Genomic DNA, 26377 nt, shown 5'->3' on the forward strand with positions numbered 1-26377 from the left:
TATTTAGTAATCAGAAGCAATTGGATAGCTTAGGGAGTGTGGTGGGAAAATTTTTGTTGTAATGTGTTCACACATAGAAGGTTGAATAATATATGACAGTTCAGAGGGGCCTCTAGAGGACATCCTTGGCTTGAAGAGGAAACCACAAGTTCTGACATTAAAACTGATGCTCATTCAGCATACTCCAGAACTTAATAGCTTATGAAGTGAACATTACTTGTGGTCCTCAGGAGTTCCAGTGGTCATTGGTGCCCCCTAGTGGTACCAGATGTCTCCATAGGGAGTTTTTTGTGCAGGCTCACACTGCAGTTCCCTCACTGTGTCTCTCGCACAGAAATACATGGCTGTGTCCTCAGTTTGCAGATTGTTCAGTTTTAAGAAAACTTGGCTCTTGGAGGTGTCCCTGCTGATGGTGACTCGGGATTTGAGAGCTGAATTATAATCTGTACCTCCACCAGTCCATATTACTCCCATCCACTCGAGCCCCTTTCCTGGAGGCTGGCGGACCCAGTGTACACCATAGTCAGTTAATGAGAACCCAGAGACAGTGCAGGTGAGAGACAGGGTCTGTGATGGCTGCACCAAGCCAGGTCCTGACTCCTTCAGCTGCACCTGGGTCAGGACACCTGGGGACAAACAACATCACCGTCAGTCTTACTTCCCACAGATGACATGCCTGGGTCCCTCTCCTGAAAGCCTGACACACTTACAGCTTGGAAAGGTCACCAGGCAGAGGAGCAGCACCAGGACAGCCATGCTCTGCTGGAGGCTCTGTTGAGAAGGAGATGGGGCTCCTCAGCTAGGCCTGGGCTTTCAGCCTGAGCCTGAGGGCTGCTTTGCATTGGGAGGGGTTCCTGAGAGGATAAAAGGAAGCACAGGACAAGGTTTCCATTCTTCCCTCAGGTGACTGAGACTTCCACTGTGCTTCCTAGAAGAACTGGTGATGGAAACTCACGAAAATTTTCCTGTTATTTTCTGGATTTCAATCCCTGAAAAATGATAAATAGTATGAATCAAACTGTGCAGACCTGACAAGCAAAACGTAAGAGTGTCTATACTAAGTGAGTCTACATCCACACAGTGCAGGCAGAACTGGGTACCATGTCCTACTATATTTTTAGAACTCTATGAATTCCTGAAGAGAATTTAGGATGGAGTTGGGCCTCTTAGTGATCAGAAACTCTGCTTAAGGAACAGCTAAAAATGTATTGTTTTGATTTCAGTGGAATTTTCTCATTCTCAACATCCATCCAGGAAATAATTTGTGAGGAAGCTGCTCACTTACACTGTTACATGTGATTGTGTTTTTATCTGAGAGCAGCCCCAAGAGACTGATTTCAACCTCTTCACCTTCTCACAGGGAACACTATACCTGGAGATTAGGTTTTACTTCCTCTTGGTTTATGTCAGTTTGTCTTTCTCTGTTTATACCATGTGACACAGAGCATCTCAGGTTCCTGAATATGATTATTGTATTGGTAAGGGATGGGAAGACTAGCTGTTCATAAAACTTCATAAACCACTATAGTATCCTACTTGGCTTGAGGTTTATGTTAAGTAAAGTAGAAAATAAGCCAGAGAAGCAGAAGTCAAGCCAAGAAGTAGAGAAGAAATAGACATGATTCAGTCAGCACACAGAGAACATCTGCATTGGTACTGGAAATCTCACGTTTTGTGTCCTTTATTTCTGTGGGCATAATCTTTGTATTCAGAGAGACAGTAGTAGAGACAGGTCCTAACCTTAGGGAGTCAGACATCCTGTGCAAGCTCTTATGGCCACCCATAATATGAGTGCTGTCTTCCCACATTCTTGATGCTCTGAGTGTTAGAAAAATGTTTTGTAGTCATATTCTCAGTATGTCTCATTGTGGATTTATTGTCATTGGGGATTTTTTCGTTGTGGTAACAAAGTTTGGGAAGGAGTATTACATAAATAAATGAGTATCTAATATTATACTAGAGAACTTGGCATAATTCTCATTATTCAAATATTTTTGTCATTTTTTTCTTCAGAGATAGTTTTTATCCATATTCTGTACTCTCTTCCTCCTTGGAATTCCCTTTTTCATGAGTTCCCTAAAGGAAGTCATTAAGAAAAAAGTTGTTTGCAAAAAGAAAGGGTTCATGGTATAGCCACACATTATTTATAATTATATTCTATTTGAGAGACAGATTCTTATTCTTAAGTGTTTTAACATTTGTATTTATTTTTGTTTGGAGGACACATGGATTCTCAATGTGTCATGGTACCATGACAGTACTGGCTCTTACATTTGTGTTATAGTTAGTATTTAATCAACATAATTCAACCTAGGGTCATCACGGAACAAGGAACCTCAGTTGGGAAAAATGCATCCATCAGATTTTTCTGTAAGACCGTCTGTGGGGTCATGTCTTGAGCAATGTTTGGTGTATCAGGGTTAAGGAAGATAGGGGTTGTGACATTCATGAGAAGGTGTTCCTGGGTTGTGTAAGAATGCATACTGAACAACCATGGAGTTCAAGCCAGTAAGCAGAGTTCCTTCATGGATCCTGATTCAGTTCCCACCTTCACGATCATCCTTGGATTTTTTTGCATTTTTCTTTATTAAGAAACTTTCTACTACGTCCACATACTATTCACAGATCCCCTCTCCTCCCTGCTCCCACACCCAGCACTCTCTCCCAAGCCACCCTGCATTCCTACATCCCCCAAACTGAGGTCTCCTGTGGGGAGTCATCAGAGCCCAGCACACTGAGCTAAGACAGGTCCCAGTCCCTTCCCACTCCACCAAGGCTGTGCAAGGTGTCACAGCACAGGCGCCACATTCCAGAAACCTTCCCAAGAACAAGGGATAGATCCCGATCCCCCTGCCTGGGTGCCCCCTCAAATAGTTTGAGCCAAACAACTGCCATCTGTGTCCAGATGGCCTAGTCCAGTCCCATGGGGGCTCCACAGCCACCAGTCCACAGTTCATGGGCTTCTATTAGTGTGGCTGGTCATCTCTACATGTCCTCCCATCATGATCTCAATGTCCCTTGCCTGTAGCATCTCTCCTCTCTCTCATCAGTTGGATTCCTGGAGTTCAACCTGGTGCCTGGCCATGGATCTCTGTATCTGCCTCCATCAGTAACTGGACAAAAGCTCTATGATGACAGCTAGGTTAGTTCCTGGGCTGGTCACTAGAGTAATCCAGTCCAGGCACCCTCTGGACCATTTCCAGCACACCAAGTTGTGGTCAACTTTGTGGATTCTTGAGAGCCTCTCCTTCACCCTGCCTCTTCCTATTCCCATGATGTTCTCATCTATCATGGTATCTTCCTCCCTGCCATCCCACTTTGCCACTGTCCCAGCTTGACCCTCCCATTTCCCTATGTTCTCATTCCCTACTGCCCACCCTCTGCCACCACCCCCAAACCAAATCCACTCATGTAGATCTCATCCACTTCTCGTGCACAGGGTCATCCATGTGTCCCTCCTACAGTCTTCCCCTGTTAGTTAGACTCTCTGGAGTTATGGGTTGCAGTCTGGCCATCCCTTTGCTCACATTTAGTATCCACTTATGAGTGAGTACATACTACGTTTGTCCTTCTGAGTCCGGGTTAACTCACTCAAGATGATATTTTCTAGTCCATCCATTTTCCTGCAAATTTCATGGTATCATTGTTTTGTACTGATGAGTAGTACTCCATTGTGTATATGTGTGATAATTTGTTTATCCATTCCTCAGTTGAGGGGCATCTAGGTTGTTTCCAGATTCTTGCTATTACAAATAATGCTGATATGAACTTAGTTGAGCATGTGTCCTTGTGGTAAGATTGAGCATTCCCTTGGTATATGCTTAAGAGTATATCTGGGTCTTGAGGAAGACTTATTCCCAATTATCTGAGACACCACCATACTGATTTCCAGAGTGGCTCTACATGTTTGCAATATCACCAACTGTGGAGGAGTGTTCCCTTGTTCTACATTCTCTCCAAAATAAGCTGTCTTTAGTGTTTTTGATCTTAGCCATCCTGACAGGTGTAAGATAGTATATCAGAGTTGTTTTGATTTTCATTTCCCTGATGACTAAGGATGTTGAGCAATTCCTTAAATGCTTTTCAGCCATTTGAGGTTCTTCTGTTGAGAATTCTGTTAAGCTCTGTAGCCCATTTTTAATTTTATTGGTCAGTATTATGATGTCTAGCTTTTTGAATTCTTTATATATTTTGGAGATCAACCCTCTGTCAGATGTAGGATTGGTGAAGAACTTTTCCCAATCTGTAGGCTGTTGTTTGGTCTTATTTCCCATGTCCTTTGCTCTACAAAAGCTTCTCAGTTTCAGGAAGTCCCATTTATTAATTGTCACTCTCAGTGTCTGTGCTACTGGTGTTATATTTAGGAAGTTATCTCCTGTGCCAATGCGTTCCAGACTATTTCCTACTTTCTCTTCTGTCAAGTTCATAACTGGATTTATGGTGAAGTCTTTGATGCACTTGGAATTGAGTTTTGTGCAAGGTGACAGACATGGATCATTTTGCAGCCTACTACATGTTGACATCCAGTTATGCCAGCACCATTTGTTGAAGATGATTTCTTTTTTCCATGGTACAGTTTTGGCTTCTTTATCAAATTCATATGTGAATAATCATGTGGATTAATGTCAGGGTCTTCAATTCAATTGCATTGTTCCACAGGTCATTTTTTTTGCTGGTAGCAAGCTGCTTTTTACTGTAGCTCTATAGTAGAGTTTGAGGTCAGAGATCATGATGCCTCCAGAGGATGCTTTAGTATACAGGATTCTTTTAGCTATCTTAGATTTTTTGTTATTCCACATAATATAAAGTATTGTTCTTTCCAAGCCTGTGAAGTACTGTGTTGGGATTTTGATGGGGATTTCACTGAATCTGTAGACTGCTTTTGGTTAGATTGCCATTTTTACTATGTTAATTCTACCTATCCATGAGCATGGGATATCTTTCCATTTTCTGATATCTACTTCAATTTCTTTCTTCAGATACTTAAAGTTCTTTTCATACAGATCTTTCACTTGCTTAGTTAGAGCTTCCCCAAGGTATTTTATATTTGTGGCTATTGTAAAGGGTGATGTTTCTCTGATTTCTTTCTCAGCCCCCTTTTCATTTGTGTATAGGAGGGCTACTGATTTTTTTGAGTTGTATCCTGCCACCTTACTGAAGGAGTTTATCAGCTGTGGGAGTTCCCTGCTAGAATTTTTGGGGTCACTAATATGTACTATCATGTCATCTGCACATAATCAAAGTTTGACTTCTTCCTTTCCAATATGTATCCCCCTGATCTCCTTTTTTAGTCTTATTGCTCTTCCTAGAACTTCAAGTACTATATTGAATAATTATGGGGAGAGTGTGCAGCCTTGTCTTGTTTCTGATTTATTGGAATTGTTTTGAGTTTCTCTCCATTTAATTTGATGTTGGCTGTCAGCTTGTTGTAAACTGCCTTTATTATGTTTAGGTATGTTCTTTGTATTCCTGTACTCCCTAGAACCTTTATCATGAAGTGGTGTTGGATTTTGTCAAAGGCCTCTTCAGCATCCAGTGAGATGATCATGTGTTTTATTTTCTTTCAGTTTGTTTGTTTGTATGGTGTATTACGTTGACAGATTTTTGTATGTTGAACCATCCTTGCATCCCTGAGATGAAGACTACTTGGTCATGGTGGATAATTTTTTTGGATGTGTTCCTGTATTCGGTTAGCCAGTATTTTATTGAGTATTTTTGCATTAATGTTCATCGGGGAGATTGGTCTGTAATTCTCTTTCTTTGTGGAATCTTTGTTTGGTTTGTGTATCATGGTAACTGTAGCCCTATAAAAAGAATTTGGTAATGATTCTTCTGTTTCTATGGTATGGAACAATTTGAGAGTATTGGTATTAGCTCTTCTTTGAAAATCTGGTAGAATTCTGAACTGACACCATCTGGTTGCAGCAGGAATTTTAAATGGTCTTATTAAAATCAAACCTAAGGCCAGTTATAGGGGTGAATGCTGGAAGATCAGAGAAGCAGAACAAGTCACAGCTACTCACCTAGCCAGTTCCTCAGCTGATCCTGTTTCCTCAGACTGGAAGCCTCTGAATCCTCATCCAGAATGGATCTCACCTGAACTGCTGCTAACAGTCTAAAAGCTTAACCAGCCTAGTTCCTGGTCCTCACGTCTTATATACATTTTTGCTTTCTGCCATCACTCTCTGGGATTAAAGGCATGAGTCACCATGCTTGGCTGTTTCCAATGTGGCCCTGAACTCACAGAGATCCAGAGGCATTTCTGCCTCTAGAATGCTAGGATTAAAGGTGTGAGTGCCACCATATTCTATCCTCTGTATCTAGTGGCTGTTCTGTTCTCTGTCACCAGATAAGTTTATTAGGGTGCAAAATATTTTGGGAACACAATACCATCACATCTGGTCCTGGGCTTTTTTTTGTTGGGAGAATTTTAATGACTGTTTCTATTTCCTTAGGGGTTTTTGGTCTGTTTAAATAGTTAATCTGGTCTTGATTTAACTTTGATAAGGGATACCTATCCAGAAAGTCATCCATGTCTTTCAGATTTTCCAATTTTGTAGAGTACATGTTTTTGAAGTTTGACCTGATGATTCTCTGGATTTCCTCATTTTCTGTTGTTATGTCCCCTTTTTCATTTCTGATTTTTTTATTTGGGTGCTCTCTCTCTGCTTTTTGGTTAATTTGGATAAGGGCTTATCTATTTTGCTGATTTTTTCAAAGAACCAACTCTTTGTTTCATTGATTCTTTTTATTTTTCTCTTTGTTTCTATTTTATTGATTTCAGCTCTCAATTTGATTATTTCCTGGCATCTGTTTCTCCTGGGTGAGTTTGCATCTTCTTGTTCTACAGCTTTCAGGTGTGCTGTTAAGTAACTAGTGTGAGATTTCTCCAGCTTCTTTATGTGGGCATTTAGTGCTATGAATTTTCCTCTTAGCATTGCTTGCATGGTGTCCCATAAGTTGGGCTATGTTGTACATTAATTTTCATTGAATACTAGGAAATCTTAATTTCTTTCTTTATTTCTTCTTTGACCCATTGGTGATTCAACTGGGCATTATTCAGTTTTCATGAGATTGTAGGCTTTATGTAATTTTTGTTGTTGTTGAAATCTAACTTTAAGCCATGGTGCACTGATAAAACAGAGGAGGTCCTTTCAATTTTTTTGTATCTGTTGAGATTTGCTTTGTGAACAAGCAGGTGGCCGATTTTGGAGAAGGTTCCATGGGGTGCTGAAAAGAAGGTATGTTCTTTTGTGTTAGGGTGGAATATTCTATATATATCTATTAAGTGTATTTGAGTTATAATGTCAGTTAGTTCCCTTATTTCTCCATTAAGTTTCTGTCTGGCAGACCTGTCCATTGGTGAGAGTAGGGTGTTGATGTCTCCCACTAATAGTGTATGGGGTTTGATGTGCAATTTAAGCTTTAGTAATGTTTCTTTTACAAATGTTGGTGCCCTTGTATTTGGGGCATAAATATTCTGAATTGAGACTTCATTTTATTGGATTTTCCCTGTGATAAATAGGTAGTGTCCTTCCCGATCTCTTTCAAATTTTTCTAGTTTTAAGTCTATTTTATTAGATAATATGATAGCTACACAAGCTTGATTCTTAAATGCATTTGATTGGAAAGTCTTTTCCCAGCCTTTTATTCTGAGGTGGTGTCTGTCTTTAAAGTTGAGGTGTGTTTCTTGTATGCAGCAAATGGATGGATCTTGATTTGTATCCATTCTGTTAGCCCGTGTCTTTTTATAGGTGAATTGAGACCATTGATATTGATGGATATTAATGACCAGTTATTGTTAATTCCTGCTATTTATTGGTGGTAGTGTAGTATGTTTCCCTCTTTTGGTATCTGTTGGTATGGTACTAAGTATTGCCAGTGTTTTCATGGATGTGTGTAACTTTCTTAGGTTGGATTTTTCCTTCTAGTGCTTCCTGTAAGGCTGGGTTTGTGAAGAGATATTGTTTAAATCTGGTTTTATCATAGAGTATGTTGTTTATTCCGTGTATATTGATTGAGAGTTTTGCTTGGTATAATAGTCTGGTTTGGTATCTATGGTCTCTTAGTATCTGCATAATGTCTGTCCAGGACCTTCTGGCTTTTAGAGTCTCCATTGAGATGTCAGATGTTATTCTTATGGGTCTACCTTTATATGATACTTGGCCTTTTTCCTTTGCATCTCTTAATATTTTTTCTTTATTCTGTATATGTAGTGGATTGATTATTATGTGGTGAGGGGACTTTTTTTAATTCAGTCTGTAACTTTGTATTTTTATTGGCATTCCCATCTTTAGTTTGGGAAAATTTTCTTCTATGATTTTGTTGAATGTATTTTCTGTGCCTTTGAGTTGGTATTCTTCTCCTTCTTCTATCCCTATTATTTTTAGGATTGGTCTTTTCATGGTGTCTCAAATTTCCAGGACATTTTGGGTCATGGCCCTGTTTTGGCTTTAGTGTTTTCTTTGACTGATGATTCTATTTCTTCTTTCATATCTTCAATGCCAGAGATCTACTCATCTATCTTTTGCATTCTTTTGGTTATCCTTGCATCTATAGTTCTAGTCTGTTTACTCAGATTTCTACTTCCAGCCTTACCTCAGTTTGTTTCTTCTTTATTGACTCCATTTCAGTTTTGAAATCTTGAACTGTTTTCCTCACTTGTTTAATTGCTTTCTCTTTGCTTTCAAGGGATTTCCTGATTTCCCCCCATATTTTGTTTGACTTTTCCTCAATTTCTTTAAGGAAATTTTTCATTTCCTCTTTTAAGATCTCTAATATTGTATGAAATTCATTTTATAGTAGATATCTTCTGTTTCTTCTGTGTTGTGATTTTCAGGTCTTGCTGATGTAGGTTCTGAGGGAGCCATATTGGTTTTATGTTGTTGACTGTATTTTTTCACTGGTGTCTATCCATGTCTTTCTCCACTTGATGCAAGTGGTGTCTGTGACTTAGGGAGCCTCTCTTGGTCTGATTGATACTCTTGATCCAGTGGGAGCTCTTGGTCTAGTCAATGCTGATGGACTCTTTGTCTTAGGGACCAGCTCTTAGTCCCCTGGCATCAGTGAGCTCTGTCTCAGGGAGAAGCTGCTGTCTTAGTGTGCGGTAGATGGTGGTAGTCTGACCTGTGTGCAGGAGTTCTGCCTACCAACTGGCCTCTTAGTCCTGTTGGGTGCTGGCAGGCTCTGTCTCAGGGAACAGTTGCAGTCTCAGAGGGTGGGTGGGATTTGGGGCAGGTGGGACTTGGGTTACAGGGTCTGATCAGGGATGGTGGTAGTCTGTCCTGTGTGTAGGAGTTCTGCCTGCCAACTGGCCTGAAACTAGAAATGCAATGTTGTGTGTCTAGGGGCACATGTTTGTGCCCATGGGCCCAAAGCCTAGGGTCTGAGGTGTTCGTGTATGAGGATAAAGATTCACCTCTTATTCTAGTCTGGTGCTTGCAGGCTCTGTCTCAGGGACCAGTTGCAGTCTCCCCTCCTTTGATTTCTTGTCTTTATTTTCCTACATGATGGCTGTATGATTTATGATGACATAAGCTCATTCCTTCCCTTATTGCTTTTGATTATGATGTTGGTCACATCTGTAGATAACAACCTAGGAAAATTTCAAATTCTTCTCATGAGAGGATTGATGTAGGGTCTGCACAACTGCAACCATAGCCACACATACAGTTACACATACACACATGTTCTCTCTCTGTCTCTCTCTCTCTGTCTGTGTCTTTCTCTGTCTATGTCCCTCTCTATCTCTCCTTCTCACACAAACACACACACACACACACACACACACACACACACACAAACAGAAAGAGAGAGAGAGACAGAGAGACAGAGAGAGACAGAGAGAGTGAACACTCATTCCTAAATAGGATGTCTACATCAAATCCATTACATCAGTGCTCAGGAAACATTGAAGAGGAGGAGGCAGAAAGAAGAGTGTAAGAGACTGAAGGGATGGAGGAAACCAGGAAAATGACTCTTGTAGAAGAAAGTGAAGGAACAATTTGCTAGTCAGACAGTAGTGGCTCATGCCTTCATGCTTTTAATCCCAGAACTCAGTAAGCAGAGGCAGGTGGATCTCTGTGAGTTCGAGGTCAGACTGGTCTACATAGTGAGATCCAGGAAAGGTGCAAAGATACACAGAGAAACCCTGTCTCAAAAAAAGAAAGAAAAAAGAAGAAGAAATTAAATGTCATAGACATATAATCTTCAATCAACATGTAAAAAGGTGGCCCAAATAGACACTTTTGAAAAAAATGAATGAAAGAAACACAAATGGTCAATAAATATTTTAAAACATGGGCATGGCCCTAGACACCATGGTAGTTTAAATTAAAACTACTTTGAGATACCACTTCAGCCCTCTCCCCAGTAAGTTTGGCTGCCGTCAACACATCTGACAGCAAACATTGGAGAAGATGGTGAGAGGAAGCAGCCCCTATTCACAGTTGGTGTGGATGCAGACTAATTCAACCACTGTGGAAATCATTTGGCAATTTCTCAGAAAATTAAAACTGGATCTACTATATGACTCGGCTATCTTTCTCCAGAGTATATATCTGGAGATTGCTATACCATGCCTAGAGATAACTGCACCCCAATGTTCATTACTACTTTGTTGACTACATCAAAGTATTATAATCAACATAGTTGTTAATCAACAGTGCAAACATTATGTGTAATATATATGTGTGTGTTTGTGTGTATGTTTGTGTGTGTGTATGTTTGTGTGTGTGTGTATGTATAATAAGGGAATGTTTTGAATCTTTAAATAATATTGAAAGTATAAAGTTTTCTGGGAAATGGATTATATAGAATATATGATATTAAGTGGGGTGATGCAATCTTTGAAAGGATAAAAGCATATTTTTTCCTCATATACAGAATCTAGACAATTATGAATGTGTCTGCACGTGTGTGTCTGTGTATAAAACAAATGTACATGTGGATACAGTATACACATGTTTTAAACACATTTGCGTGTCTATGTATAAAACAAATGTACATGGGGTACAGTATATCCTATGGAAAAGAGAACAAGAAAGGCTAAATACTTGGGGATGAGGAATGACTGAATGCATCAAATGAATATGAACTATGAAAGAAGATATGGGTAAATGTTTATTTAGTTTTAATTCTGTCATGAATTTATTTATTTTTGGCTTCAGATCATCGCATTTTATGTAGAAATTATAATATCCAATGTGAAGCTCCATGTCTTCTATTCCAAGTGGCCACTCTAAAAGAATCATTAAGACAATGTTAGTAAAGAAGTGCATGTGTCATATTCCAAATAACATTGTTACATTTTTCCAAGCTTCATAGCTTCAGTTTTTTTTTAAATATGGTTTAAAAGCCAGGAAATATAAAAAAAAATGATGTTAAATTTTCATTATTCTACATACTAACTTTAAGTCATCAGGATTTAGGTGTTAGTAATGCAAGGGATTTTATTTTGGATTGCTTCTTCAGAAAATAAAGCTACATTGGTTTACTGTACTCTATTTAGAACAATTCTGGACAAAGATTAAAAAGGACTAATCAGTTCTGCAAAGCACAAATTCGACATTTGCCTCAAACTGTGAAAGAAAGAAAAAGGAAAGCCATTTGGAAACTTAACGATATTCCTTGTCTTTAGTGTCTGATCCTGTATAGATCTCTCACTCATCACTAAAGTTTACTTTAGAATAAATTAGGTAGGAAACTAGATATGAAGCTTTAATTGTATTGAATTACTGAGGTAAGGACTGTAAGATAATGATGCTAGAGTGGAACCAAAAAATTTTTAAATGAAATAAGTTTTTGAATTATGTCAAAATATGGAACAGTTGTATATTTTGTTAATGTCTCTGTAAGAGAGTCAATCAGAAATGGAACTCTAAAATTATTTTAATGTAATCAGTATAATACAAAATGGATTTATGTCATAGTTAGGAAATCATTTTTTAAAATGACCCTCATTGTACAAAAAATCACTATTGTTATATTTTATTTAAATATTAGCTTCCTATCACACAAATATATTTCAAATATGCAAAGTGCATTGCTGCAATATCCTTTTTCTAAGTCTCAATGTCTTGTTTTAGAATAATACTGTAATATGTTTTCCAGAGGAAGCCCATAAGTGCCTCTACGCTAGAAGTTCAATATCTTAAAATGTTCAGCAAATTGCAAAGAAATATATCTAAAGGCGGCATACACTTGAAAAGAAAATATATCAGTGTTTTTAATATTTTCTGTTCTTGTCTCCAGGATTTTCCCTCTAGCCAAATAGCAATGTACACCTACATTACAGTTTCTCAAATTTCAGCCATTCTGTACAGTTGCCACTTTCCAATGCAGAGACTTCTGTGGTAGATACAGCATTATATGTTGCAGAGAACTTTCCTGAGAAAAGTAGTATGTGGATAAATAATACATCTTGGCCTTTTTCTCTCGCCCCTGCAAGGAGATTTCTGTCTGGGATCACACTGAAGTCCTCTCACTGTGTGTCTTGCCCAGTAGTAAGTGGTAGTGTCCTCAGCTTTCAGGCTGTTCATTTGCAGGTAGAGGGTGTTTTTGGAATCATCTCTGGAGATGGTGAACCGGCCTTTCACAGATGCACTGTACTCTGTTGTGTAACCATTAGCTTTGTTTCTACTCACTGCAATCCATTCCAGTCCATTCCCTGGAGCCTGGCAGATCCAGTCCATATAATAGTCACTGAAGGTGAATCCAGAGGCTGCACAGGAGAGTTTCAGGGAACCCCCAGGCTGTACCAATCCTCCTCCAGCCTCCACCAGCTGCACTTCACATTGGATATCTGTAATAGTAGAGAACTGTGGTCAGGAAAATGTCACACACACACACTCTCCCTCCTACTCATGTCCACCTCTTACCCATGCTCCCACACACACAGCGTCTTATTCCCCTAAATAACCTTTTACAAGAGTTACAAAGAAAATGCAATTCAGCCACAGCTTCATGGTGAGAAGTCTGTGTTCAGTGCTAATCCCTGAATGGTAAGACCAGGGAACTCAGGACTGAGCTCCTCTGCAAGAGCTACAGGGTCATGTCAGGGTTCATTTTATATGAGCAGAGGGAACCTAACTTTCATTTCTTTCTGCTATATCATCAGCTCTAGGGTTGAAGTAGAAGATGGTGCAGATGTTAGTACAGAAGGCAGAGATGAAATGGGTGAGTTGGGCAGGCCTGGCAGAGTTACAATATTGCTTATTATGTACATTTGATAAACTATTCAGTGCTTTGTGATTTAACCATGACCGCAAATCTGCTTCATAATTATAATATTTTGAAAATTTAAGGGATAATTGAAATAATGCTCAGTTATCATTGAGCAGAAATATTAAAGTCAAGAAACTCCTTTGAGTACTTAGCTCAGTAGTATGCACAAGTTCCTAGACTTGATCCTCTTTTTTGATGAATATACATCTCCAGTATTTGGTAAGTGGCAAAGCTTATTGAAATCCCATTTTATGCTTATTTGGCTAGCATAAAATTTTCTGTTGTGTATTTATCATTGTAGTCATCAAATCACATTTAATTTTAATATCTTTAAAGGAAGCTCAAGTTCCATGTGTGGGACTACCAAGGAGTCCACTTCCAGGACCCTAGCAACACGTGGATGTCCTTCCAGATATCTAGCTCTCCTTGAAGATATGACAGACACTTCAACGGTGTTTGGGCAGTAAGTCACAGAGTGAGGTCTTGACATAACATCTTTCTACATGAGAATAGAAAGTTTGACTTACAATTTTTCACTTGCAGAATTTATTCTGTATGAAGGAAACAACTTGGTTGTGGCTTTTGGGACCTGTGATATGTGGTACTACTATTTCTGTAGTTTTCCCAGGAAAGTAACTAACATTCAAAGAAATAAGTACAGATCTGTTTTAGTTTTGCTTTGGAAACCTCAGGGAAAAAGAAAACAACTTCTCAGGGTGTCTGGTATGTTTCCTGTATTAAAGGATAATCATATTAAGTGAGATGAAGAAAGCCATGAAGAGGTGAAGAAATGCCCTTGCTGGCCACTATCTGTACCTGTTTTTTGGATTCCCACAATTAGTGAGGTGTTGGCACTATGTGGTGACTTTCACAGGCCCTCAGAAGGGTTGCTAGGAGTGGTATAATTGAGTATATTGCCTTATTTCTATTTTTAAAGAACTTCCATATTGATTTCTACAATTTCTGAACCAATTCACATTCCAGGATGAAATGTGTTACTTTCTTTGTGTCGTTACTGTTATTTGACATTTGATTTCTTGATAAAAACCATTCTGATTTGAGTGAAATGGATTAAAGACATACTTTACATTTTCTACTCTCTGGTGCCTAAGGATATTGAACATTGTTTCATATATGTATTGGCCATCCATATTTCTTCTTTGGAGAATCATCTGTGGTTAATTTTTATTTTCATTTTTATTTTGTTTTTCGAGACAGGGTTTCTCTGTGTAGCTCTGTGCCTTTCCTGGATCTCGCTCTGTACACCAGGCTGGCCTCGAATTCACAGAGATCTGCCTGGTTCTGCCTCCCAAGGGCTGGGATTATTTTGAAATATCATCTCAACCAAGGAATGACGGATAATACTGAGAAAATAAGTGACAGCAAATTCTACGGATGTGTTTGAAGTGGAAACTTTCATCATTGTTGGTCGGAAAGTGAATGCAGATGCAATTGAAATCAGTGTGATGGCTACTCAGAGAAATAAAATATAAAATGAAAATAAAAAATTCATAATAATTATGGAATAGAATCTTCCTCAATGTCCATGTACTGATGAAGAGAAAATAGAAATATGGTAAATATACACAGCTCAATTGCACTTGCCAGTGAAGAAAAAGGAAATCAATTTTCAGGATAATCGTTAAAAACCGGAAACATTTTTGAGTGAGGTGACCCAGGCTCAGAAAGGGAAACTTCACATTTTCTCACTCGTATGAGTACCTTGCTTTTAAATCTTTGATGAATGGGTTTTAATTTGGTACAGTTATATATATTTGTATAACTTGAAAACCACTTATAATAGGCAGGTCCAATGTGAATTTTAAATAGTTTTGTCAAATAATATCTGGGAAGTTTTCATTGTGTATGTAATATACTTTAATGATAACCAGGCTCGATCAATGCCACCAGACACTTCCCAGAACCATAAATAATTCTCCCTCCCAAGTTCATGTTCTCTTTTCATTTAACTAAAACCCACCACAGAGTCCAACTAGTGCTATAATGTGTCCCTGTGCGCAGGACCATCCTCTAGGGAATGGACAACTTATCAGATTCCATCCTCACAAAGAAGACTGACTCTCCCTCAGTAGCAACATCTATTAAAAGGTTACAGCCAGTGGCAGGACCTCGAAACTTTTTTGCCATTCATGCTGGAATTTTAGACTAGCTTGATTTTGTGTAGGTGGTGTGTAAAAAGCCACTGTTCCTATGAAACCAAGTGTCCAGTGGTTGTGTCACATCTGGAGTGTCAACATTTCACAGAACTCCTTCCCATCCTGTGGCTCTTAAATTCTTTCCATTCCCTGTTCCATGATATTCCCTAAGCCTTTGATTGGAAGTTAATGCAGATGACCTATGTACTTACTTTACAGTGTTAGCATGTCTTCCCTGTGAGAAATAATTGCTCACATTTAGAGGTCATTGAATGCAAACTCTTTAATAATAGCACACAACTACTTCTGGTTAATTCAGAAAAGAGATCCAGCCTCTCAGACAGAGACATTTACCACCTTATATAGACCTGAGACTTATACAATCCACACATACCGCCATCCTTGAATCTCTCTTAGGTCCCAGGTTACACTTTGAACAATTTAAAGGGAGCAAGCAGACTGCAGAGATATGCTCAGGATCATTTCTTAAGCACACTCGTGTGGTTCTTCTCCAACAGTTGTTACCTAGGATCATGTTGCCCACATGGAATTATATGGAAAAGGACTTAATGGTGGTGTCATCTGCTCTGGCCAGAGCTTCCCTATAGAGGCATATTCTTTAATTTGGGAAAGAGCTCAGTGGCTGGTTATAAATCAAGATAGTCTTCTTTCGTTGTGGAAATGGAGCCTCATTGCAGGTCAGCCCTCATGAGCAAACATTACAGAAGTTGTTTCCTAGAAACTCTAAACTTCAATTATGCTACAAACTTTTCTAGTAAGCCAGGTCACTGTACCACTCATCTTACCATCAGACTAGTGGCCGTGTTCCTTCTGCTAATTTCTATTTTCTGTAACTTACGTTTTTCTAAGTTAGTTGATGTTGAAGCCTTGATAGCATCAATTTTATTACTTCAGGTTTCTCCTGCATCACTTCTGGGTGCTCAGAGTCACATATTCTCAGTGTGTGCACAAGCTATGAGCTAATACCGTTTTTCTGACCCATGGGAAGAAAACCTTCTCTGACCATGTTTGACAGCAACACAAACCTATGTGTGTGAACATAGATGTGTGGAAGGCAGTGTGACAGTACTGCCATTTAAAACAAGAATACCAGCAGTTTTTACATCCTTAGGGCCCAGGACCTTCCCAAACATGGACTTCCAACAGAGCTACAATATCAGAAACTCAGTCCCTCCTGTGGGACAAAACTCAAACACAACAAGAAAGTAATTTGATTTGCCTGATACCCCAGCCACATCCTGAGACTCAGAGACCAGTACCCAGCTTCCATACTGCACTGGAACTCCCACCTGGACCAGAGGTGAGTGCCTGGGGCACACCCAGAGAGGCACGCACCTGAGTCCCAGCCCTGGGCACTAGCCATTCTGGGGAAGACCTGCCCAATAGTCCCCATATTCTGGCCATAGGGCAGGACCCCCCATCCACACCAGGAAGGTTCCCCCTCTCCAAGACCCTCCTGTGAACCCTACAAACGCAAAGCCATGCCCCCACACCCATCTACCAGAGACCCCAGCCACTTCTGGAGATTTAGAAACCACCCTGAGCTTCCATCCAGCCCTGGAACAACCATCTGAACTAGAGCTTATATCCTTCCCCAGGACTCCTATCTGGACAAGAGGAGCTTCCATCTGGAGAAGATAAGGAGACCCCAGGGGCTTCCTGAGACTCAGAGTCCAGCCCCCAGCTCCTATCCGGCCAGCACTCTCATCTGGACCAGCACTCCCATCTGGCCCAGAGCTTCCAGCTGTAGCAACTTAGGCATATACCCAAGGAATGCTCAATCATACCACAAGGTCATTTGCTCAGCTATATTCATATCAGCATTGTTTGTAATAGCCAGAACCTGGAAACAACCTAGATGCTCTTCAACTGAAGAATGGATAGAGAAAATATGGTACATATACACAATGGAGTACTACTCAGTAGAGAAAAACAATGACATCATGAGGTTTGCAGGCAAATGGATGGATCTAGAAAAAATCATCCTGAGTGAGGTAACCCAGACTCAGAAGGACAAACATGGTATGTACTCACTCATAGTAGGATACTAGATGTAAAACAAAGATGACTAGACTGCTACACAACTCCAGGGAGGCTATCTAAAAAATGGGACCCTAGGAAAGACACAGGACTCACCCAATGACAGATAAATGGATGAGGTCTACATGATCAACCTGGACAACAGTGGAAGTAATGAAGGGCAAGATTTGAGTGAAAAAAGCTTAGAGGTGCAAGAGATTCCAGCTGGATCAAGAACAGAAAGGGAGAACAAGGAACAACAGAACATAATAAATGATGACCACATGAGAACAGGAATCGGCAGAGTGCTGGAGGAGTTCCCAAAAATCCACATTGATACATCCTCTGTAGACTGCTGGCCTTGGTAGAGAGAAAGCCTGATCTGAACTAGTCTGGTGATCAGATGGCCAAACATCCTAACAGTCATGCTGAAACTGTCAACCAATAACTGAAGGAAGTGGATGCAGAGATCCTTGGCCAGGCCCCAAGTGGAGCTCTTGGAGACCTATTGTTGAGAAAGATGAGGGACTGTAAGAGTGTGAATTGTTGAGCCCAAGATTGGAAAAACACAGGGACAAATAGCCAAAGGAATGGAAGAACAGGAATTATGAACCAAAGGCTGTGGAGCCCCCAGCTGGATCAGGCCCTCTGGATAAGTGAGACAATTGAATAGCTTGAACTGTTTGGGAGGCACCCAGGCTGTGGGACTGGGACCTGCCCTTAGTGCATGAGCTGGTTGTTTGGAATCTTGGTGTTATGCAGGGTCACTTTTCTCAGCCTGAAAGGAGGGGACTGGACCTGCCTGTACTGAATCCACCAGGTTGAATTGAATCCGCAGGGGAGTCTTGGCTCTGGAGGCAATGGTAATGGAGGGGAGGGGCTGGGGGGAAGGTGGGATCGGGAGCAGGACGGGGGAGGACAGGGGAACCCATGGCTGATGTGCAAAATTAAAGCACGAATATTATAAATAACAAAAAATAAATAAATTAATTAATAAACATCATGCCACTATTGAACCAGTGGTTTCATCTTACTGGTAGCTTGATATTGACAGCATCAACCTAGATTTATAAGAAAATGTAAGTCACTCTGCTATTGTTTTTTTTGCTATAATCATTGTTCTAGAGCTCCCCAAGGAACAAGTTCCTGCTGTTTTTCTTGGTTATTCCCCAGATCAAGATGGTAAGACCTCCTTCATTAAGAAGTCATACATTCTGGATACAGGACACAAGTCACTCAAGCTGGAATGGATTTGGAAATGCCCTTCTTGTGGACTGATGTTTGTATTTCCAAAAGATCCTATGCAGAGTACAGAGAATGAAAAGTCATCAATAGTGTTTCCCAGATGTGCACAATCTACAACACTTACTTGGCAAGACAGATGTGTTCACTGTCAAACTAATGGCAAGGCTCTTTTGGGGTAACCAAACTTTCTTTTATTTGAAATTGAGTGATGAGACAAAGGAGGTAATACATTCCTGGTTATCATTTTTTCAATAAAAATAAAATTTTTATAAATATATCCTGATCACAGTTCTCCACTTATCTCCTCTTGAATCTAATCTTACTCTCTTATTTTAGACAACAAACAAGGAAATAAAACAAAACTTAAACAAACAATAATAGAAGAAAAGATAAAAACACAAGAAGCATAGACACACACACAACACCAACAAAAACAACAACAGCAACAACAACAGAAAACTCATGATAAGCAAAAGACAAGGTAAAAACAAAAAATAAAACAAAGCCAAAAAACCAAAAACAAAACCAAAAAAAAACAAAATGGCAAACAAACAACAACCATCCCCCCAAATGCTAACAAAGCCTATGAGACAAAACATCTAAAAATATCAGTTTGTTTTATGTTTGCCCTTTGCCGCTGGGCATGGGGCCTGCCCTTAGTTGTGGCTTATGTGTTCACAGAGTTGCTATTGGAAGAATCTACTTTTCCTTTGTTTATTTATTATTATTTTCCTTTTGTCATTTGGACACATCCATATTAGGGACGGGGGCTTGTGTTACATTTTCTTCTCAGCACTGGGGCCTCACATAGCTTGTACCTGTGCAGGACTTTTTCATTCTGCTGTACTCAGTGAGTTCATGTGTGTCAGTCCTGTTGTATTGGAAAACAGCTGCATTTTCAGGTGTTTTCAATACACACTGCTCCTCATATTCTTTCTCCCACACCTTCTGCATTGATCCCTGAGCCCAGCGTGGAGGAGTTTGATGAAGACATTCCATTTAGCACTGAAAATAGACAACTGTGGAGTGCTAAGCACTAAATGAAACATGGAGAGCAGCTGCTCCAAGGATTAAGGTACATCATGGAAGATGAGATGGATAGATTGTAAGATCCAGAACAGGGAGAAGAATGCCACAAAATGGTATCTTTTGATGTGGCAAGGCCATCACAACCACTAACACTTAGAGGATTTGGGCACCATCCCTAGGAATCTGGTTCTTGGCTGCATAAGATAGATAGCTTAGCATGAGCCAGTCAGCAGCTCTAGTTTTATCAGTTATTTTCACAGATATTATATGTATTTTTGTAATATTTGTGCTTTGTATAAGTGGCATTTGATTTTGTCTTGAAGATATTTTTAATATAAAAGTCTGTAAATAACAAAACTAGGTTTAGGGTGCTGCCTGTTGTACTGGGATCATCTGGGACACCAGAAGCATTAAAACAATGTGGCTTTACCTCCCATGTGATTGAAGCAAAAATGTCTACAGGACACATCAAGTAGAGCAGAGACTCACACATGTCTAGCCTTTTCATATTGTAGATGAGGATACTTCTCACTCTTCATGTTGAGCAAGGGCATGATAATGGTTGGGAAAAGTTAAATCAATGGTTTTCCTCATTGTTCACAAGAATCATACATGAAAGTATGTACCTTTGAATCACACATTTTATGAGGTAAAGCTGCTCTCACACATAGAAGCTGTTCTATGAAAATGACAGCTTTTCTTTTGTTATGGAGGTGATGAATGGAAAACAAGTAACTGTTGTCTCCTTTGCTGTCATGTTAGGGTTAATGTGGGGACTCTTGCATAGAGGGTCACCTAGGGTGACTGTTTTCTGAAGCAAGGTTCAGTTGCAGGCAAGTAATTACCAGGTAGAGAAACAACATGACTCACAGAGAATTGGGCCCTGAGCCCTAAAGCTCGCTGGTCAGCAGGAGACACTATGCCATTCTCACCAAAGTGGCATGCTATGGTAGAACAGAATGTGGTGAGTCCTTCCTCCACAGAATAGTTGATTTAGCAGAAAGATTCCCAGATTAACCAGGTCCTTTCACAGTTATTAAGTGTCTATGAAAAGAGACAGAGGAAGAAATCACAGAAATTAGAACCTACCATTATCCAATAACATTCCCCAAGTTCCTACAAAAGCTACAGCCTGGGCCTCAGCTGAATTTAAGGTAAGTGGTTTATGTCTGTGTAGAACAAAGCTCAGAAGTTTTTATAGATGAAAAAGTATAATCGCCAATGTGATGATGAACATAATTGATTAAATAATTCAATCATGTAAAATTACAAATGAATCAGGTCTGTGCCTGATGTGCACATTTCTCAGTGAAAGCAGGAAGATTGGAGATCTGTTAAGGTGCATGGGTAACTGAGTGTGGCTTCACCTCTGTCGTGGTTCTTCAAACCCAAAACACTGTCATAATCAGCATACCACCGGGGCTTTGCCATGAATCTAACGAGAGAGAATACTGCAGACCTTTGTAAACATTTGATCATGGTAACCCCAGCAGCATCATTTCTGCCACCAGAGATGATTCTCTGCATTTAATTCCTATTAGACTGTGTTTTACACATTTTTTTAAAAATTGCATAACAACAGAACTATGTTTTCATAGATGTCACAGACATGTATAGAATATAAATGTAGAGAGGATTTTGAGTTGTCATTAGATGGAGTGAAAGTTGAGGCCTCAGAACCAGCACTCATGTCTGCAACCTGTGCCTGCTGTCTGTTCTCAATGTGCGCTCTGCGCCCCCTGCTGGTTCTGAGCTCTCTTGCAGGGATGTTTGTGCAGGATTCACACTGAAGGCTTCTTTCTCACTGTGATTCTAGCACAATAATAAAGGGAGGTTTGGGGCTACTAAACTACTCATTTCCCAGTATACGCTGCTTTTGGAATCATTTCTTGCGATAGTGAAATGCCTCTCGTAGACTCTGCATAGTATGTTGCATAGTTATGAGCTTTTGTTCCAATTTGAGCAACCCATTCCAGTCCCTTCCCTGGAGCCTGGCAGAACCAATTCATCCAGTAGTCACTAGATGTGAATCCAGTGGCTGAACAGGGCAGTTTTAAGGAACTTCCAGGCTGCATGAAGTCTCCCCTAGACTCCACCAGCTGCACCTCACGCTGGACACCTGCAAAGACGGAAAAGCCTGTCAGTAGACTGCCACAAATGTCCACTGACCCTCACACTCATGTCCACTCATACACTGAGTATCTTTCCTTATCTACAAATTACCTTTTAAAAGAGCAACAAGGAAAACCCAGATCAGTTTCGACTCCATGCTGAATGTTCTGTGTCCAGTGATAATCACTGTACGGGAGGACCTGTGAATCTAGATCTGGGTGACTCTGTCAGAGCTGTAGGGTCAGCGCTGGTTTTCATGAGCAGAGAGGAACATTATCTGCATGTGTTCTGCTATAACACGAGCTCAGGAGTGGGCATCTTGGAGGACACAATTAATAGTGCAGATATCTGAGATGAAATAAGGACTAAAGTGGCATTTATAGCATCAAAGCATCACTTATTGTCCTGGGGACGTTGTTCAATTGATAGAGAAATGTTGAGCATGCCAGAAGCTCTGTGTTCATTCTCAGGAGAGAGGTGGGGCAGGAGAATTACATGTTTGAGTTATGCTAGGGCAATATGAAAAAAGAAAAGGGAAGGAATGAAGAAAAGAAAAATTATTTAGTATGAATTTATAGTATAAATAGAAATACAACTTTGCAGCCTTATTCTATTGTGCACTGTACATGTAAACTCCTCTTTTGTTTTAGCAGAAGTTATTAAATAAATTAATAGGGAATTATGCCATGAAAAACTAAAACATGATAATTTTAGGGGACACTATATAAGATTCAGTGAATAATGAATGCATACATTAAATTGAATTAACCATAAGTGGCTGAGGCCATAGCGCAACAGTACAATATACTATACATAATGTTCAAACTTTGATTATCAAAAAGAAAAGAGCTTCATTCCAGAAATATAAATACTATCTGAGACTATTTTTGATAAAAAAAAAAAAAAACACTCTCAAGCCCTGTGTTTACCCCTCAGCTCCTCCACAGCTGACCTCCCCCACCAACCAATACATGTCTGTCCCCACCCGAGGGCACTCCCAACTCTTCTGTGACCTCCTTAAGGTACCAGTAGGCCTACTTCTTTCCATGCTATATCCTTCTGCCCTCCAAATCCTCAAGTACTTACTTTTGTCTCACTACTAGTTAGTCTTTTTCCCTCCCAGAAAAGTTTCACCCAGCCCTTGGAGACCTGCCTTCCCTGAACCATTAGATAGTCCAGCTTCTTCTGCTCTCAAGCCCACTCTCTTCCTGTGACTGTCCTTCCCTTCCTATCATGATGTCCTTGATCTTCTCTATAGCTTTATACGGCCTTCTTCATGGTCTTTCTTCTCTTACTGCTAAGTAGACATTGCTCTGATTTACCCAATAAGTTTCTGACTCCTCCAGTTTCTTTCCTCTATGTGATACCAGACTGCATTGCTTTTCTAGAGTCATTCATCCCTGAGCCTCCAATTGTGCTTGCAACTTCCCCAGCTTTAAGATAGCTTCTCCCCCAACTCAACATCTCATAGGCACTTAGAAATGTAAAGTCAAGTTATCATTCACTTAGTAAAAGTCAATTAGAAAAGTTTAAAATGTGCATGAGTAGAATATAGAAATACTGTGGGTCACCTAGAAGAGATGTAATAAATCTTTGCATATTAGTTATTGGACAAGGGGAAGAATATGAAAGCAAAGGCTTAGAGAATATTTTCAATACAAACATAGATAAAATTTCCTAGTCCTGTGGAATGAGATACCCATCTAGGTACAAGGGGACTACAAATAGAACACCGAACTGGAGCAGGAAAGATACTCCCCAATTCTAATAAATACTCCTGAGTTCTAATAAAACACCATAAAAAAAAACAAAGCACAGGAATTATTTATTCATCCAAATAATAATTCTTTATACTAAGGGTCTCAATATCACAATAAAAGAATTCAGTTCACATATTGGATAGAAAACAGGACCATTCTTGTCGCTGCCTCTGATAAACAGACCCCACCATCATGCCAGACACACCTTAGTTTAAAGGTGTAAAAAGGTACTCTAAACAAAAGGACCCAAGAAACAAACAAAGTAGTTATTTTAATATGTGATATAATTGATGCCAACCCAAAACTAGTTAGAAGAGATGAAGATTTCTTCATACACATTAAAGGAAGAATCCAACAAAAGAACAATAAAATTTTAAATATATATGTGGCAAAATCTGCACCAAATTTCTTTAAAAGACATACTATTAGTTCTAAAAGCACAGATTAATACCAATGTTGTGACTTTGGGTGGACAGCATGTAATTTACAGATGATTACCAAGCATTCCACCAAAATACTGAAGAATATATTCTTCTCAGCAGCACATGATATTTTCTTTAGAGTTGTCCAGGGACGTGGCTCATTTTAATGTCAACTTGAAGTAAGCTAGAGTTATTTTGGAAGAGTAAACCTCAACTGAGAATATTCTCCAAACTACTGGCTGGTCAAGTAAGCTAGAGTTATTTTGGAAGAGTAAACTTCAACTGAGAATATTCTCCAAACTACTGGCTGGTGGGTAATTCTGTGGGTATTTTCCTGATTGATGATTGGTGTGGATGTGCCTATTCCATCAGGTGGTGCCACTCCTGGGTTAGTGGTCATAGGAATCATAAAAACCAGGCTGCTTAAGTCATGCAACCAAGCCAGTGAACAGAACTCCTCCATGGCTCTGCATCAGTTCCCACCTACAGATTCCTGTCCTAAATTCCCTCAGTGATGGACTGTTACCTGGAAAAAAAACATGAAATAAGTCCTTTTTTATCTCAACTTAGTCAAGTCAAGATATCTAATCACAGAGTGCCAACTTAATTAAGACAACCACATTTTAGAATATAATGAAAGACACAACAAATAGAGAAAATTTGAAATAACTTCCAGCATTTTTGCTGTTCACAATGGAATAAAACTATATATCAACGATTAAAAAAACCTTCAGATTCATAATTTCATGGAGATTAAGCAATGCACTGTTGAGTGACAGCTATGTCGAGACAGAAATCAGGACATTTATAAATGACAAGAATTAAATAAAATGAAAATACAGCGTACAATATTGCTAAGTTATTAAATAAAAATGTGAAAAATCACTGTTTAATAATTAGTTATGTACTTTATTGAGGCCTTGAAAGACCAAGAAGAAGCCAAACCCTAAAACAGTAAACGGGAAAAGATAATGAAATCTATTCTGACATTAATGAAATGGGAATAAACAAAATGACAGTTCAAAGAATCAGTGAAAACAGTGACTGGGTCTTTGCAAAGATAAACAGCATTGACAAAGGTTAAGAAAATAACCAAGAGGAAGCAGGAGGTATAATTTAATAAATTTCAAAATGAAAATGAAGACGTTCACTGGGCAGTGGTGGCACATACCTTTCATCCCACTAGTAGGAGGCTAGAGGCAGATGGATCTCTGACTTAGAGGCCATCCAGGTGTACAGAGCAAATTTCAACACTACAGGGATACACAGAGAAACCTTGTTCTGAATATTCAAACATAAAATTACAAAAAGGAGGCCTCAAAACAAACATAAATGGAATTTTCATAAATCATAAGGACATACTTCAATACTTTACAAGCCACTATAGAATTAAATTGGAAAAGCTAACTGGAGTGGATGAACTTATATGTGTCTACACAGTAAAACTAAAACAAGATAAAATTATTTATGGGCATTTTAAAGATTAAACTAAAGAAAGAAATTAAAACAGTTTTCACATGATGGTTGCCATTGTGTGTGTGCACGTGTGGGGTACTTGAGTTACAACTGTAGGTATCATGTTATTACATTAATAGTCTAAGTTAAATGACATCAAACCACTGGTCCTTCATGCATAAGAGCTTCAGGATAGGAAGTGGTCTGATGTCAGATCTTCAGGGTTATGGTGTCCACTGTCCTCCCATCACTCAGAGCCCTGAGGGTGTGGGACATCCACATTGCTTGAGAGCTGAGTCTCAGGACAAGTATACTTCACACTCCTTCATGAGAAAAAAGTGTCTGTTCCTAATTTTCTTCTTGATTTTATTATTATTATTATGATGATGATGAAGATGATGATGATGATGATGATGATGATGATGATGATGTGTTTTAGTATTATACATCAGCGATGGGTTTCCCTGTCCTCCCCCTTCTGCCCCCAATCCTACCTTCCTCCCAGCCCCTCCCCTCCATTCCAACGTCCTCCAGGACAAAGACACCCCTGGGGATTCATTCAAACCTGGTGGATTCAGTACAGGCTGGTCCTGTCCCCTCCTTCCAGACTCAGCATGTGTCCCTGTGTAAACCCAAGGTTCCAAACAGCCAGCTCATGCACTTAAGACAGGTCCTGGTCCCACAGACTGGATGCCTCCCAAACAGATCAAGCTATTCAATTGTCTCACTTATCCAGAGGTCCTGATCTAGCTGGGGTCTCCAGCTGTTGGTTCATAATTCATGTGCTTCCATTTGATTGGCTATTTGTCCCTGTGCTGTTTGCAATCTTGGATTCAACAATTCACGCTCTTGCAGTACCTCCTCTTTCTCAACAGTTGGGCACCTGAAGCTCCATCTGGGGCCTGGCTGAGGATCTCTGCATCCACTTCCATCA

The 26377-nt window shown here is 39.7% G+C and overlaps 2 gene segments (V, D, J or C); both read right to left on the minus strand.

Annotated features, from left to right (window-relative positions):
- Window positions 1-255: 255 nt before the first annotated feature.
- Window positions 256-756, minus strand: LOC118575079. The segment is given in 2 exon segments: window positions 256-626; window positions 711-756. Coding segments are annotated over 2 exon segments (417 nt in total).
- An 11609-nt stretch (window positions 757-12365) lies between these two features.
- Window positions 12366-21963, minus strand: LOC118575080. The segment is given in 2 exon segments: window positions 12366-12802; window positions 21918-21963. Coding segments are annotated over 2 exon segments (483 nt in total).
- Between the last annotated feature and the right edge of the window lie 4414 nt (window positions 21964-26377).

This window comes from Onychomys torridus, unplaced genomic scaffold, assembly GCF_903995425.1.
Source record: "Onychomys torridus unplaced genomic scaffold, mOncTor1.1, whole genome shotgun sequence".
Taxonomy (NCBI): domain Eukaryota; kingdom Metazoa; phylum Chordata; class Mammalia; order Rodentia; family Cricetidae; genus Onychomys; species Onychomys torridus.